We start from the raw sequence: 18,201 nt of genomic DNA, 5'->3' as shown, positions 1-18,201 counted from the left end.
CATTGGGATCATGAAATCAAAAAATAATATGAGGCAGGTGACTGCTGAATAATGGTGACTACTAGGGCATGTTTCACCACTCTTTTATGTTTTCATTTACTACCTCTTTGAAACTTAAAACTCAGAAAACTTAAAATCCAGGAAAATGATGAACAGCATAGATGCCATTTTACATTTAATAGCTTCAAGGTTATAGGGTTAGGTTTCTAATTCACTTTCCTAATGTCTCAATTTTATCATGAATTATAATCAGTACTTCTATTTTATTGAAAGGAATAGATTAAATGTGACCCCATGATGTAAAAAATATTGCAGAAAGAAGAGATCCACATAATACATGAACCTATGTTACCTAGTCTCCCAAACAGCTCAACTCCGAGGGCAGCGAAGATGAAGAAGAGAAGGAAAAATAGAAGCCCTAGGTTGCCGACCTGCGGCAGGGCTTGAATCACAGTGTCTAGGAGAGCACGAATTCCCTTGGCCATTTTCAGTAACTTCAACACTGTAACAGAAAAAAAAAACCAAAATGCCAAAGATAAAGAATTGATTTTCTTAAAGGCTTTAACATAGATAAGTAATATAACTGATATATGTAGATGATACACTACCAACCACAATGATCCTTACAAAAAGCCGACTAAAAAGGAAAGATGGGTCCACTTTCCAAATTTGATCTTTGTCAGCTGATTATATGCACATACAGTACTGACCAGAAATAACCTTATAAAAAGTCAACCCAAGGCTCGACTTGAGTTAATCCCAGTGAACCCAGAAATAGATCTCGAGTGGACTCAAATGCTCCAGAAGACAAGGATCCACTCTGAAGCTCATTACCTAAAGCAGACTCCAATTTTGCAGGAGCAAACTTAAAGCCAAAAAGGGGTCCTTTTTCTGCATCCATTTGGATGTAAGGTTGGGTCTGGTCAAGACTGTACATGTATCATCAAGTTTTATTAACTTTGAGTTCTTTTAATAAATAATGTAATAATAAGGCAAACTGTTTTTTAATTTACTTTCAAGTTCTCTACTACACAACAATTCACTGGTAAAATGGATCTTTAAATTCCACCATTACTGTTTGAGCTCTATTAGTTTCATTCCCCATTTTCTTCTACCAACTTATGGCCTGACTACATGTATAATGTTCTATCCCTTACAATTTTACATCTATCAAATTGCTTAAGGCTCCGGACAATTTTACCTCAATCAAGCATTGCCAAGATCCTGACAATTTCACCTCCATCAAATATTACCAAGATCCTGACAATTTCACCTCAATCAAGCATTGCCAAGATCCTGACAATTTCACCTCAATCAAGCATTGCCAAGATCCTGACAATTTCACCTCAATCAAGTATTGCCAAGATCCTGACAATTTTACCTCCATCAAAGATTGCTCAGCTAAAATTCAGACAACTTTACCTCGGGCAATCCTGAGGACCCTCATGACTCTGATGATAGTTGGGTTGATAGGAATGACATTAGTTTTCATTTCCTCCAGAATGATCCCCACAATGGACAAAATCACAATAAATATGTCCAACTGGTTCCACCTACAGAACAAAATCAACCAATCACATGATGCCAGCCACCTGTCAATTTCACAACTTGTATCAACAATGTCTGAGTACTACAATGTATTAATGTGAAGTGGAAGAAAAAGTGTTAATTGATATTTCTTAATTATTTCTCCTTTGTGATATCATTTTCTATAAACCATTTTGATTAAAAGAGAAGAAAATATAGAGGAAAACTGCTAAAGACAAAATCAATTATATACCAATTACTATAACAAACACACAGAGTTAATTAATAAAATTATTATCTGGACAGATGCATTGGTAAGAAAAATTGAGAGTTTCATAAACAAGAATAGAATTATATGCTATAAACAACAAGTTTGACTACAGGTTGTGTTACATGCAAACTCAATCTCTTGTGCAGTACCAGTACTTATTTTCAATACGTCTACACTTAATCTTCGACTAGATGACATCAGATCTCTATAGGTTGTCTTGTTTACACTGTGAGTCAAGATTTCCCGACTCGTGAAGAAATCGTATTGACTGCTCTCATAAAGAAGGTAATGCCACTAGTTAATACGAAACATAACTTTTCTAAAGAGAGAATGTGTGTGTGACAAAATAATGGTCTTTCTGATGGTGAAAAAGTCCAGTGCAGTATTTCACTAACGTCGTGCATTAACAGGACCATAAACATTTAGTACTGACAGCTATGAAGAGTGCAGTACAAATAAATTAGTATGATTAAAACTCTGAAAAAAATAAGAACAATTAAATGTGTTAAAAGTGACTTAAGCAAAAAAATTAATTTAAAGTATGAAAAATTTCCTGTTACCTGCTACAGAAGCATATTGAAGGAAAATATACCAACAGGTCAGATTCTAGTTTAATCAAAAATTAAGATTTCCCACCATCCAATAAACTACAATTTCTTCTCCAAAGGTATCATTTGACAGGTGCTTTAAAACATTTTCTTTGAATAATTTCTCTCTGAATTCTGCATTTTTACATATATACTGTGAACTAGCTTTTATTTGCCTGTAAGAAATATTCTCAAGCACACCACTTTCTTGCAAATAGTTGTGACATCAGTCATGTGTTAATTCATAAAGTGCATATGATAAGGCTCACTCACCATTAAATTATACCTGACGCTATAACCATCGGTTTCATATTTTTGCATTTCAAGACCATTTTCATGGATCATATTTTAAAAATTAAATTGTAATTATAAAAACAAAAGCCCAGAATTTTTTTTTAATCCTATATACCATTGATATCAGGTATATTATATTGTCCATTCATAAATAAAACGTACACCTGTGTAGTCGTACACGATACAATAGATAAAATCGAAGCCTCTCTCCGACAAGAATTCAGTGGCAGCACTTTTCCACAATTTGTCTCCCTTACCTGTCTTTGATGTATCTCATAAATCCCAGTGCTAAAATCTTCAGTGTGGCCTCAATGATGAACACACTCGTAAAGAAATAGTTAAAAATCTTCAGAGCAAACTCCAGCTCCTGAAATAAGACAAAATGATTAAGGTGACTGAATTGTTATGCAGAAAAGTCAATTCAATACTGTAGAAGTGGTTATTTACGCGTGGGGGAATTAACACTAATTACATGGTCACGTAATAAGCACGTAAATTTCCCCCACGTGTATATAGTTATAAATATTTGATATAATATACATTATATTCATTTACCACGTATTTTTCCATCATGCTTAATGTTGGACGTGGAAAAATGCCTACTTAACCCCCAGCGTAAATAAACACTTTTACAGTTATCTAAAATTAAATAAAAAATCTATTTATTTGTTAACCCAAACTTTAAAAAAAAATCAGCATCAAAGAAGTATTACCGGTGGCATCATATAGTATTCCATTGCCATGGTGATGACATTTAACCCTATGACCCCTGCAATAGCAAGGTCAAAGTACTTGCTATTAACAACTTGGTGTACAATAAGTCGACTGGGAGAGTACTCCGCCCAGTAAGGTGGTCTGTTTAACTCTGAAACAAGAAATATAACTATCACTTCAATGTTTGTTGACATTCAATGAATATTCATGTATTTCTGCTATTGAGGTCAGTTTTTCTACTCTCTAATTCCACATCTCTCATATTTAGATATACTAACAAGGAAATAAGCACATTCCAGTCCTATCTATACGCAAAGTATATCCACACGAATCAAATATAATTTTTTTCAGCAGTGTTTGACATTAAAGGTAGCTAATTTATAGCTGTATTTAAAACAAATTACGGATTTATGACATAAAAAAGTACCCCAATTTAACAGACATCTCAGGGACATGCTGTAATACAGTCCCTGATCGGCCTTCAATGTCATTCACATAGTGGTGATCAATTTTTGTTCATGATTCTTATAATCTTCTTTATCTACTCAATTCTTTATATGATGCATTTGTCATGCACGAATATACATCAAAAATTTAAATCATTGAAATCTAAACACATGTATTCTCATTACAAATGATTTTTCTTTTAAAACTATAAATCTCTACCTAAATGAGCTGTTTTGAGGGAAAAAATGAGTTTATAACAAATCAATTGACAACACAAATCACTTGATATCGAGTCTGGCTTCCAAGTGCAAACTAAAAATCACAGGCAATAATTTCATTTCTAATCTCTGAAAATTAGCTACGGCAGGCATCTTGTCAATCTACTGCATGCAGAGATTATGTAAAATCTAGTCATAGTTAGGAAAAAGAAGAACTGGATCAATATCTACAGGACAAAGAGACCAGAAATTCAAGTCACACGATACTCACTGTCGCTGAAGTTTGTCTACGTTAATCTATTGTGTAAGGCTATATATTTCTCCAGAACACACAAGCCAATTCAGAATTTCTAGGCATGCAGAATTAATTGTATGTTAATTTTCACACTTACCACATGAAAACTGTAGCACATTGAACTTTAAATTTTTGTGTTTTATCCAATAATTTCATAATTTAAAATTTTTTCTTACACAAATGCTAATCTGTTACCATGATTTATAGATTTATTAATACCTGTAAGTAATTAAGAAATGACAGACAAGTTGGAGAGAGGATAAATTCAGAAAATAAAGGAGTTTATAACGCAATAAAGATTTGTCAGAAAAACAACAAATATATGCACATTTCAGAATTTAAACAAATTCCACTCCTGTATTTTGTGAATCCTCTCCCTCAAAACAAAGAGACAACAGTGCATGTGCCAGACCCCGATACCTGTCTCCATTTTATTCTCACTCTTTCTTTTCTGTTCCATTTTGTGTTTGCGTTTTGCCGTGCGGCGCTCCCGCTCTTCTTTTTCTTGATCTTGTCGACATTTGTGAAAATTCTCCACCACCACACCCACAAACATGTTGAGGACAAAGAACCCAACCAAAAGTAAGAACGAGATGAAGTAGACTAGTCGCCACTCACTGTAGTTTTCCATGGGCTGTCAAAATAATACATTTCATTTTAAACAAATACACAAACTATAATTCTTGGCTTTGAACCAACACAGAGGCATTTTCTCATGAGAGGCCTTGCAACCTTATCTTCACACCTGACCTATTAGAGATCCTCCTTTCAGCATGCTCAACACTTATGAGATTATCACCCCTGATCAGAAGACCTAGGACTTACTGTAAACCAACTTTTATTTACGTGTGAGAAATTTCCCCCGAGATTCAGGAGAACTTCCTTATCATCACGAATACTTCTCGCCGCGAACCAGTCTTTCAATATCTCTGTTATGTTTTAGATAATGGCGGTTGTGAAAATTGAACATCGCGAACCAGTTTATCACTGGAAAATCGTGAAATAAAGTCGTCACGAATAACAGTTGGTTTACAGTACTAAACAGGAAGAAACAATTTTCAACATATTGATCCATACTGACCTTTGACCCACTGACCCCTAAATCAATAGATATGACCACCAAATGCATGATGAATGACCTGAGCTTAAGTATCAGCTCAGGCCAACTTAACTCTCAACTAGTGTAACAGAGATCATCCTGATTTAGTCAGACATGTTGAATGTGATACCCTGACTTATAACTTCACTGGTAGGATGCAAAAACTTTATACCTTAGTCCAACACTTAAGCATGCCATAAAATTCTATGCTCGAAGCACAAGATTTCAATTCAAATGACAAACTGTCTATCACATTTACTCATTGATGATGCTTGTCTTCTTACACTAACCTGCTGATCTATCCCGACGGCGTCCAGACCCGTGTACATGATGCTGACCCAGCCATCCTTGGAGGCCAGAACAAATAAGGCCATCAGAGCCTACAATAATAAAGCACATACAGATCACACTGTAATATAAAACATATACACTGAACACCAGAGCTGCGTTCAAGATCGTGGCGGTTAGCCTAGGGGCTATAGGTATGATGGCTGATAAATGTACCATTTCATGATGCATTGTCTTTTTGTTATTTTGAGGCAAAAAGTAGCCAATATTATAATTTTGTTGTTTTTTCGTCATTTCGGGACAAAAAGAGCCTTAATATCGTTTTGTTGTCTTTTCGCCTCAAAATAACAAAAAAACGATAAAATGTAAAATGGCACAGATCAGCCACCATAGCTATAGCCCCTATGATCTTGAATGCAGCCCTGAGCAAGTAAGGCTTGAGCACCTGAAATGTTTTGCAACTGTTGAAACAGAACCTTCTGCAGGGCACACTGGATGGTTGGAAATAGTGAATTTGTGCTTATTGAAGAATAAAACGTTTTTTAAATATTATACACAAAGTTTTAATCAAATCTGTTCATTGGTGTTTAAGATATCCTCTGGACAAATTACATGCATGTCTATGGATGGACAGAGGGATAAAGCGATTCCACAGGATGACACCCCCCCCCCCCCCCTCCCGTAAACTTCATTTGCAGCCCTGGGGTATAATAAGTATATTTACTTCTAGACAAGGGTCCACAAAGAGGCATCAAAGTGTAATCCAAAGTTTCTTCTGATTGTTTTACCTCTACTTTATCATAAAGACATGTGCAGGGTCTATCTATAGTGCAGGCCGGCCGGGGTACAAGTCAGAAGAATCTCAGAATATGTAACATGCAGACAAAAAGTTATGACCATGGACAACAAAAGAGCTGTATGCAAAAGAATAATGCGCGATATCAAACAAATAATATCAATGTGTTCAGAGGAAATCGAGATACGATAATAATAATCGTTTTAGTAGTTATATCTGATCGGCCCTACAAAATCATGTATTTCAGATGATGCAGTAACATATCAAATCATGCACAATCATTGTTCGATAGTTTGTTTTTTATCTTTCATTTATTTCTAACTAAAAATACCTGTCCCAGATCATAAAAAATAACTAAAAAACACTAATTGTCCCATATCATCAAAAATAACTATAAATACCTGTTCCAGATCATCAAAAATAACAAAATATACCTGTCCCAGATCATCAAAAATCACCTGTCCCAGATCATCAAAAACAACCAAAAATATCTGTCCCAGATCATTAAAATTAACTAAAAATATCTGTCCCAAATCATCAAAAATAACTAAAAATACCTGTCCTAGATCATTAAAAATAACTAAAAATACCTGTCCAAGATCATCAAAATTAACTAAAAATATGTCCCAGATCATCAAAAATAACTAAAAATATCTTTCCCAGATCATAAAAAATAACACAATATACCTGTCCCAGATCATCAAAAATAACTAAAAATATCTCTCCCAGATCATCACCACCGCGGTGGCCGAAAGTTTAGAGCGTTCACCCCGCATGTTGAAGGCTGGGGTTTGAATCCCGGCCAACAGACCTAGGTCGTTAAAACAGGTAGTGACAGTTCCATCGACAAATGCTCGGCATCAGGTGTGACTGTCACGGCTCCTCGGAGATGACCTTAAAAACGGATGACCCGTGTCACAGTACGTGTGCATGCTAAAGAACCCTCACTGTTCAATGGCCATAAGCTCCGAGCATAGGCCTAAATTTGAAGCCCTTCACCGGTCTTGGTGACGTCTCCATATGAGTGAAAAATTCTCAAGTGAGACGTTAAGCAAGATACAATCAATCAATCTCTCCCTGTCCCAGATCATCAAAAATAACTAAAATTACCTGTCCCAGATCATCAAAAATAACTAAAATTACCTGTCCCAGATCATCAGAAATAACTAAAATTACCTGTCCCAGATCATCAAAAATAACTAAAAATATCTTTTCTAGATCATCAAAAATAACTAAAAATATCTCTAACAGATCATCAAAAATAACAAAAAATACCTGTCCCAGATCATTAAAAATAACTAAAATTACCTGTCCCAGATCATCAAAGTTATACTTCTGGTTGACCCAGACGTTTTTCTTGTCGTCGGTCTGACATTGAGTCTTGTTCCGGATATGTCGAACATTGGGACCCTTACAGTAGTAAAATGTGCCTTTGAAAAGCTAAAAATTGACAATGGAGAAAGATGTATAGTACATTCTGGTAATAACAAATCTCAGGTGACAGTCAAAACAGTTCAATATAAACATCAATGAATATAATATGCATCAACATTTTACTTCATTAACACTATGATTTCACGATATGGGAGATTTTTTCGTTATAAACATGGCCTACAATATTACTTCATATAAATTACTGATAATGATTTATGTCTTTACATCAAGCTATTAACTTTCTTGAAGCTATGTGAAGTTTACCTGAACTCCTAGAATGCCAAATATAATGAAGAATGTGCAGCAAATAAGAACAATGTTTCCGATTGGTCGAAGGGAGGATAACAGAGTTTGTACAACAAGCTTCAGACCGGGGGCTCTGCTAATTACTCTGAAACACAGGATATAAATAAGTGAAGCATACTGTTGATTGAAAGACAAGTAAAGAAATTAGAAACTCTGAATACTACAACCTTCGTTACAGAGAACAATTAATTTCATAAAACATATTCATTAAATATAGAACAGGTTAAATCACTACCTGAGTGGTCGTAGAGTTCGGAGAAGCCGAAACACACGCAAAATTCCAAAAATCCTGGGACTGCTGTCAGCGGAGAGGGAGATAAGAATGTCTACAAGGGAAATAGCCACAAGAAACCCATCCATAATATTCCAACCACTCTTCAGGTATGCATGTTGTCCAACCACCAAGCCTTTGGCTAGCACCTGCACAAAATTTGAGATTTTGACTGGATTAATTAATTAAAACAACAGAGATTTAATTACTGTGGTAATGTTTAGGTTGTCGTTTTATTTGAAGGTCAATGTTTACGTTGTTGTTTTATTTGAAGGTCAATGTTTAGGTTGTTATTTCATTTGAAGGTCAATGGTTCAAATCTCTTCACAAGCTGTCTTTTAACTTACCTTGATGAGCATTTCCACAGTAAACACAAATGTGAAGACATAATTGGAGTAATTTAGGAATTCTCTCTCCTGCAATGAGAAACAAGTCTAAAGTTTCAATTCTGAAGTCATCTGTAGCATATTCTATTATACTTCAACACTATCAGGAGGGGGAGTTTATATTGTAAAGCTGAGTTAGCTCCAATTGACCCAAGCCAGAGTGCGATACTGCTGGGTGAGGTGGGAGTATATTGGAATGCTCCATAGCCGGTGATACAGTTTAATAGTTATGACATGAAGTGGGTATATTGGAGCACTCTGTAGTCAGAGTAATGCACAGTGATACTTACAACACTACTGGGGGGTATATTGGGGCGCTCCATGGCCAGAGTAATGCAGTTGAGAGCAATGAAGAAGAGGACGGTGTTGTCAAACCAGCGCTGAGCCATCAGGTGATGACAGGTCTTTCTCAGGCGGTTGTTGGGGTGGAGCAGATACAGGGCATATTCCTCCCGGGTCTTGAAGCAACCTCGCGGCTCTGGGAACCAGGAACAGCTGCAGTTCTACAACAGTAGTTATGGCAAGATATTATATTTGATCTTCATTCCTTTAAGTTCAGGTCATTCACACTAAAAGGAATGCCATGTGGGAAGAATCAATTTGCATACGTAGTAAGCAAACTGTGAAAAGTTAAATTTGGTAAGTTCCCTGGAAATCAAACAATTATTCTCTGGTCTCTTCATTATAATGATGTAAAATGTAGAGGTTATCATAGAATCTATGAACTGGTTGTTCTACTGTTAATTGTATTTCACTGTTTTATTTTAACAATTAAATGCATATAAAGTTCGTTATATACCCAACGATGATTATTTCTTATTTCAGATATATCTGTGTTGCATGGGTTCATTATAAGCTCAACAATAATTATCTCCGATTTCTGATATATCTGTGTTGTATGGGTTCGTTATATGTTCAACAATTTTATTTCTGTGTCGTGCATGGATTCGTTATATGCTCAAAAATGATTATATCTTATTTCTGATATATCTGTGCCACGCATGGGTTTGTTAATTATTTGTGATATATCTGTGCCACGCATGAGTTCGTTAATTATTTGTGATATATCTGTGCCACGCATGGGTTTGTTAATTATTTGTGATATATCTGTGTCACGCATGGGTTCGTTAATTATTTGTCATATATCTGTGTCACGCATGAGTTCGTTAATTATTTGTGATATATCTGTGCCACGCATGAGTTCGTTAATTATTTGTGATATATCTGTGCCACGCACTGTCTCGTCAATAGCATCTGGATCCTCCTCCTCCTCTTCCTCGCCCCCACCCACACCAACTTCAACCTGAGTGGGGGAGGTGGTGCCCTCTGTCAAGTTGTTTTGTTTGACCTCGTCCTTGAGCACTGCAGTCATTGACGACAGCGAGTTGAGCGTGCGTCGACTGTTGAAGGAGTTTTGTCGACTGAGGATAATGGAATTGCAGTTGCTCTGGGTGCTGCTGCAGGAGTTGTTTCGGATTTTGAAGGAGTTCCTGGGGGTGGGGACCGGGCGTTTGATGGAATTCTGGGGGCTCAAGGTTCTCTGGTTATTGAGTGGGAGGTGGCCATTGCAGTCACTCCTGTGAATAGAGAGGTTTTTTATAGCTAATATGGCACTCTTATAAACACTTGAAGCATGGGATAATTCACATGATCCGCAAAGTAACCCAAACATTTATTCCTTAAATGAAAGCAACTTGAGACATCTCAATACACATAATTCAGTTCAGTAGTCACAACGCACCTTGCTTAATTCTTCTATGTTGAAAATACACAGATGTCATAAACTTTCATTACTGCAATAATCAAAATATTTGAAAATTGCTTAAAACGAATGTAAACAGCAAAAACCACTGTAAAACTCATACCCATGATTGATAATTTTATACAATTAAATCAGCACTTTAACTGATATATAATGTTTTACAATATAAACAACACAACTCTTACATTAATTGTTCATGATATTGATTTCCTTCCAATATTATAAAAACGTCAGAAATTTAATGCTTCATATCGCATTTACTATCATAGTGCAAATTAAGAACTTAGTGTACTTTGTAACTTCATCCTGGATGCTATCACATTTTATTCTTCTCAATACAACTAAACAAAAGACATATTTACAGATATTATTTCTCAACTGCCATAAATCTAAACTCACGGACATCTGCAACCGTAATGAACTTTGTTTAAGCGATACATCTTCTCATAAGATGGCAGTCAGGTTGTTATTGGCTTCTTGATAAAGCTTTATTTGGTTTGTTCTCTAATATTGCTTTTATTTCACTTGCCAGGATTTAATGACACAAGAAATCATTAACTCCAACTTCAGACTACCTTACATACAAAGATTATTATGCAATATCTGTGACAAATCATACAGCACAGCGTTTTGAAGTGGGACATTACGAGCTGAGAGACTGATGGAATCAATGGTAAGCACACTTAGCACGATGTACAGAATAACTCTATCATCAGAATAGGCACTGATTCATCAATTATACAGCCACCAAACTCAGTCCCTACCAATCCACCACAAAACGATTATAGATAAAAAAAAAAATACCCAAAGCATTTTTTCTGGTGATGCAATGTGATAGCTGCCATTACAAATCCATTTATCTTTCTTTGAAAATGGAATACAATGACTCATTTATGCATGTAGGATATGCTGCTTCTCTTACAAACAACAAATGTGCAACACCAGGACATGCTGGGAGCAGCGAATTCTTTGTCGATTAGTCTGACATATTGAAGACAATGGTACAGTCAAATAATAAACGAAGCTCTGAATACAGTACAATACACTACTCATGGTCATGTGACATACCCAGTACAACACACTACTGATCATGTGACACACCCTGTACAACACACTACTGATCATGTGACACACCCAGTACAACACACTACTGATCATGTGACACACCCAGTACAACACACTACTGATCATGTGACACACCCAGTACAACACACTACTGATCATGTGACACACCCAGTACAACACACTACTGATCATGTGACACACCCTGTACAACACATTACTAATCATGTGACACACCCAGTACAACACACTACTGATCATGTGACACACCCTGTACAACACACTACTGATCATGTGACACACCCAGTACAACACACTACTGATCATGTGACACACCCAGTACAACACACTACTGATCATGTGACACATCCAGTACAACACACTACTGATCATGTGACACACCCAGTACAACACAATACTGATCATGTGACACACCCAGACCCAGCTCTAAATACTACACAAGTTAGGTCATGTGACACATACTGACCTGTTAGGTCATGTGACAAACCAAGCTCTGATACCAACATGTCAGGTCATGCGACACTAACAGTTCTGATTTGCTAGAGCTTGTGACAAACCTGTCTAAAGATGTGTATAAAATAAAATGCACCACTAGAGTACATAATATGCCGATCTGGAACTATATACATATTCAAAGTCACAAGCTGCGACAGTTATTCACAATTCAAAATAATGCTACAGTCATCTGCTTTCTGGTCACAACACATCTTACTCAAAGAAAGCTGCATCAACTAAGTTTGATGATCCTGGGCCTCACATCAAGCAAGATATGACCCGGACATGATTTGAGTATGCATAGCCATATATTTCCAGGACATCACAGTGCCCTACTTTTGGGTCATGACACCCCCCCCCCCCCCTGCGATGCATCAAATGACCAGGTGTAATTGTCCTAGGTCTCACATTGTGAAAAATATGACCCAGACACTGAAAGAAGCTAACAGCTAGATGGACAGGAAAGTCAATACCATAACATGGCCCGTCTTTTGACGGACTCTGATGGGTGCATAACCATTTGAACTCAATATGAAATCTGATCAAATTTCCATTTCCATAGTCATATAATTCTTAGACAGATTTAATAGACTAGTGGCTTACTTTTAGGATGATAGACATTTCCTCTAATAATAAGACTGCATTTACTGACAAGTTCAATAATTTTAAGGTTTCAGTGTGTACAAATGTGATCATAGGATCACCAAGCATTACCATATAGTTCCAAAATTAGGTCATTGTAACCTATTTTTCTGCTGCAAAACATATCCAACCCAAGCTACCATGAATAACAAAATGCCTGCAGTGTGCTAGAAATTACCCTCAAACATGATTTACTAATGTCCAACATGGTGTCATTATGACCTACTTTTAGACTGCAATACTACTTCCTTTCAAACACATTTTAAAAAATATCAAGGTACGGTGATCCCAATCCTTGCAGTCTGCATGATCAGTACAACAACAAAAGGACAAACAATAATATCATTAAAGAGCATCATGTACCAGCATACAGAAAACACTGGGGGGTTTATCTTGTTGAAATTCTGCTCCCGAATCTTAAAGTTCCGTTCTTGAATTTCAAACTGACCTATTGACAGTTGGTGTAGGACAGTTCGGTTGAAACACGTCGTCATCATCAGTATCCATGCTGTCAATTCTGCACTCTGGAACAAGGCACTTCCTGTCACCGTCCTGTGAACGGCGCCTCTTCCAGCTGTTGCTACGGCTACCAGAACTAAGAGATCTACGGAGGCAAGGTGATAAGCAAGGTGAAGGTCGAGGGGAAATTCGCGGGGAGAGGCGGGGTGAAAGACGAGGGGAGGCCCGAATACTGGAAATGGTCTGTAAAGAAAAAGTATATTTTGATAGCTGTTAGTATTACAATATAGATCAAATTTTCTATTGTTGACCAAACTTTTCAGACTGATTAAGCATTGCAAATCAAATACAAGTATACAATTATAATAATATGTGAGTAATATGCAACACTGTATCATCGCAAACCACAGGTGAATGGAATGAAACAATAACCTGTGGTTTGCGACGATGGCAACACTGTGACTCAGAGTAAAACTTTATCAGCATATTACATCACATGCTGCAAATTATAAATTCAGAACCACAATGTTCATCCAAGTCACAAAACATCTCTCAGAGTAGATCATGTGGATTTTCAGATTAACCATGGGACCAATTGTTTATGTAGTATTTAGGGCTATATGGACCATGGATATTCTCCTTCCTATTGCATTTATATATATAAAACCACAAACAATTATATCGCTCAAGTTCGGGTTTTACTATTAAAGAGTACTCTTTAATAGTAAATTCAAACCCAAGCGATACAATTGTCTGCATGTATAAAACATGTAAATATACTACATTTGTCATTAGTTCTGGTGAAAAAAATGTATACATCAGAAGTTCAGTGATTCATCAATTACCAGTTATCATCCTTCCAAGGGGTTTAATTACTGATACTTTAAATTTCTTAATCTATGTTACCTAATTGCCAACAATAAAGTAATTACTTCAAAAAATTAGATATGTGATTATTCCTGCACTTTTATTATCTTAGAAACATGACGTTTTAAAAAGTGATGTATTATATACGCAAGTCTGACATCTTATAGTGAAGCATTAAAAAGTGATGTATTATATACGTAAGTCTGACATCTTATAGTGAAGCATTAAAAAGTGATGTATTATATACGTAAGTCTGACATCTTATAGTGAAGCATTAAAAAGTGATGTATTATATACGTAAGTCTGACATCTTATAGTGAAGCATTAAAAAGTGATGCATTATATACGTAAGTCTGACATCTTATAGTGAAGCATTAAAAAGTGATGCATTATATACGTAAGTCTGACATCTTATAGTGAAGCATTAAAAAGTGATGTATTATATACGTAAGTCTGACATCTTATAGTGAAGCATTAAAAAGGAGATAGGATAGTCATCTTAATGTAAAAGCATTGTACATGTATCTACCATCTGAAAGTGAAGCATTATAAGTGAGGTACAGCATTCTTCATAAATTTGTAATCTTAAGTTAAGCAATTTACACGAGTTGAAAACTGTTGAAGTGAAGCATTATATGCGAGTGGAAAACTGTAAGTGAAGCATTGAATTGATGAAGTGAAGCATTATATGTGTGTTGACAATTGTAAGTGAAGCATTGAATTGATGAAGTGAAGCATTATATGTGTGTTGACAACTGTAAGTGAAGCACTGAATTCTTGAAGTGAAGCATTATATGTGTGTTGACAATTGTAAGTGAAGCATTGAATTGATGAAGTGAAGCATTATATGTGTGTTGACAACTGAAAGTGAAGCAATGAATTGATGAAGTGAAGCATTGAATTCTTGAAGTGAAGCATTATGCACGAGTTGACAATTGTAAATGAAGCATCATACAAGAGTTTAACATCCCTGACTTTCAGATTGCTAACTTACAGAAGAAGGCCGCACAGAGAGTGTACTCATTTCCACCGGGGGATGGACACACAGAGTGACTTTATTACACTCTTTTGGTCCGTGGTCATTGGGGGATCCTTGAGGGGTGGGCATGGGAGTGGCCGCTGTGTGTGTGATAATTGGTGGGTTCAGATCCGGTTGGGTTGATGGCGGAGACATCTTAGCATTGTCGTCTTTGGCTGCTGAAGTCTGGCAGGCTACCCCTAACATTTTGGCTGAAATACCAGATATCTTTACATTTGTCATTTAATGTTAGCAGCTGGAAAGCATATTACAACTGTGTTATATAATAAGTGTCTGTTCCTCATTGTCAACTTTTTGAAATCAAGATAATGTACTGTGTGTTGTATAATCAATGGCAGTTAAATGATAATGTGCTGCATGTTATATAATAGACAACATTTCTTCTCCTATCAGTGAATCCTGGAAGACAACGAGGAACCATTATCTTATTTTTCTAGTCGCTATGGTTCTACACTCGTGTCTGCGTTACTTTGTAACTAAGAAGCGTCTATATCTGCTGACAGTTGACAGTTATCTCCCCTACCTCGCTCTGTATTGTTTATTTTGCCTTGAACCAAATCCAGGGTCTTCAGTTTAATGCTTTCATTTGTCTCCTCATTGTTATTGGTTTCTGATAAAATGCTCTGGAGTTCTCTTTCCTTGTTTCCTAATTTCATCTTCTTCTTTTCTTCCTCCTAAAATAAAATTCAACAGATTGCATATACTGCTGTAAATTTTTCTTACCACATAGGTACTTAATCTTGGTTGTTCAAAATTAATCAGGTACTATATATTGAAGAAACTTATTTCTATACAAATAACTGGTACACAAATCAAAGCCAGGCTATTGATTTCGCGAGGTAGGCCTCTTGTGAATTAAAGTGAATATCAATCACTCCTGTATGACGTAGAATCTGCAGCATTTCAATTTTAAGGACATATGGGATACTCCCCAAAAAATTGGCTATAGAATTTTGTAAAACCATTTGTAAATGTTTTGTTATTGCTAAAAACCCACATTACCATAAAATTTTCATATCAAACCACTTTCATTTTTGCATTATTCACAAATCTGTACTTGATTAAATGCAATGGAAAAACTTTACCCAAACATTGAAATCCTTCAGACATGCCTTTCTATTGGTGCATTTCATGTATCAATGACTGATTTACATTGTTGATTGATCAAATAATAGAAAATCCCACGTAAACACAACAACTTCATTTGATCGATGCATCCAAAATCCTGGGTATCTTGTGTGGATTTGTAAAACAACAAAATTTCATAGCCTTTATTTTTTTATATCTTCGCATAAAAACTACTTCCTCGATCATTTAATTTCATGGTCATGTTCAATCACTACTAAAACAACGAACAGACAAATACACAATGTATCCATTACAATTAAGTAGCAATCAGGGGAAAGGTTTACCAAACTAACTCTGAATAATTCTTAGTACCTCTGTTGAAAATCCCTCCACCAATATGGCAACCAAGAGGTTAAACAGAACATAGTTCCCCAAGGTCATAAGGGCGATGAAGTACAGTGATGCCCAGGAAGAGGTTGTTTCCATGCCATTGTAAAGGACAGTATTCCAGTCCTCCTGCGTCAGCACCTGACCAATCAAACGTTTACACCACATTGATCAATCCACGGTCATACTTACCAAGTAATCAAACATTTAGATCAAACAGATCAAGCAAAAATCACACTTACCAATTAAATAATTAAATAAGAAGTTTATATCGCAAATGGTGACATTTTTAAACATTTCTGATATACAGGTATCTTTTATTATATTTTACTTTACTTGCTTTTTTATGAGCAATAATTTTTAATTCAGGACACAACTGTTACAATTTATGATTGGCAGACTATACAATGAAATCCACTACTTGAAGCATTCTACGATTTAGTTGTGAGTGAACTGAAATGCATGGTTTGAGGATTCCATTAATCCAAGGCCAAACTGAAAAATTGTAACTTGACATTTTCCTGTTAAAATATACCATATACCGTATCAAGGAAATTTAAAGACAAGAATACTTTTGTGATTTTTTTTCTTCAAAAACAGACGTTTAACCTGTGGACAATTCATTTTTTGACAGATTTTTATTTTATGCAATTATAATTCAAAGAAATGGAAATTTTTACACTTTTATTTTTAGCAACTTTTCCTCATCAGCTGACAAAGAAGCCACTAATCCAAACACAACAAAATGATCTGATATATGGTATCTCATTTCCCCCAGTTTTTCTCCCAGTAACCATCACCGATTACATTGTTCCTACATTAGCCATTAAAGAACACCCCTCAAAATAATCTGAAAAGTTTCAATGAGAACATTAAGAATTCATAAATGTGACAAATGCCAAGCATTGATTTTTCAAATCTGGTCTTGAGGGTAAATCTCCATCCTTACGATGAAAAACATTATTTTGTGTTAGTGGGAAGTAATGCATAGGAAGTGGGAATAAGGAGTTTGATGGGAGGGGGGACAACCTCAACTAAATGTCAACTTCCAGAAACACCCAGTCACCTGAGACTTATGGAATAAGTTCACATCTTTCAATTTATAGATAAATCAATTACATTTTGAATAGCTTTGAAGGCAAGTTTTTATTGACTCTGTTGACATTTGGAGAGTGTCTGGGCCTTGTACAGTACTTAAGCGAAATGGTAGCTGAATCACAATGTAGGAATCGTTGTGTTAGGAACACATCAATAATTAAAGCGTTCCGTATGTTGCTATTGGATAATTATGAAACTCTGTACTGCAATAACAATCATAGTGTCACCACAGATTAATGATGTTCATACCAAATTTCATTTCTGGTGCCTGGAATTTTCTGTTTTTCTCATGCTGCAGGGATCTCATATCTATTTGCATTTTAAATGTATAATTTCTGGTTTCCTAATATGCTTTCTGATCTTTTTTT

At 35.9% G+C, this 18,201-nt stretch overlaps 1 protein-coding gene across 1 annotated transcript in view; it reads right to left on the bottom strand.

Annotated features, from left to right (window-relative positions):
- The window catches only part of LOC125668663 (voltage-dependent T-type calcium channel subunit alpha-1H-like), a 94,078-nt gene that overhangs the window by 7,911 nt on the left and 67,966 nt on the right, over window positions 1-18,201 (bottom strand). The window contains exons 14-29 of the mRNA XM_056162301.1: window positions 16,721-16,876; window positions 15,804-15,954; window positions 15,236-15,471; window positions 13,364-13,617; window positions 10,171-10,510; window positions 9,224-9,436; window positions 8,895-8,963; window positions 8,512-8,696; window positions 8,235-8,361; window positions 7,845-7,976; window positions 5,743-5,832; window positions 4,774-4,987; window positions 3,393-3,544; window positions 2,937-3,046; window positions 1,423-1,553; window positions 353-502 (exon numbers count right to left, since the gene is read on the bottom strand). Coding sequence (XP_056018276.1) covers window positions 353-502; window positions 1,423-1,553; window positions 2,937-3,046; window positions 3,393-3,544; window positions 4,774-4,987; window positions 5,743-5,832; window positions 7,845-7,976; window positions 8,235-8,361; window positions 8,512-8,696; window positions 8,895-8,963; window positions 9,224-9,436; window positions 10,171-10,510; window positions 13,364-13,617; window positions 15,236-15,471; window positions 15,804-15,954; window positions 16,721-16,876 — 2,710 coding nt within the window. The remainder of the gene's footprint in view (window positions 1-352; window positions 503-1,422; window positions 1,554-2,936; window positions 3,047-3,392; window positions 3,545-4,773; window positions 4,988-5,742; window positions 5,833-7,844; window positions 7,977-8,234; window positions 8,362-8,511; window positions 8,697-8,894; window positions 8,964-9,223; window positions 9,437-10,170; window positions 10,511-13,363; window positions 13,618-15,235; window positions 15,472-15,803; window positions 15,955-16,720; window positions 16,877-18,201) is intronic.

Source organism: Ostrea edulis, chromosome 4, assembly GCF_947568905.1.
Source record: "Ostrea edulis chromosome 4, xbOstEdul1.1, whole genome shotgun sequence".
Classification (NCBI taxonomy): domain Eukaryota; kingdom Metazoa; phylum Mollusca; class Bivalvia; order Ostreida; family Ostreidae; genus Ostrea; species Ostrea edulis.
Note: the sequence above shows the minus strand (reverse complement) of the source record. Positions and strands in the feature narration are given on the sequence as shown.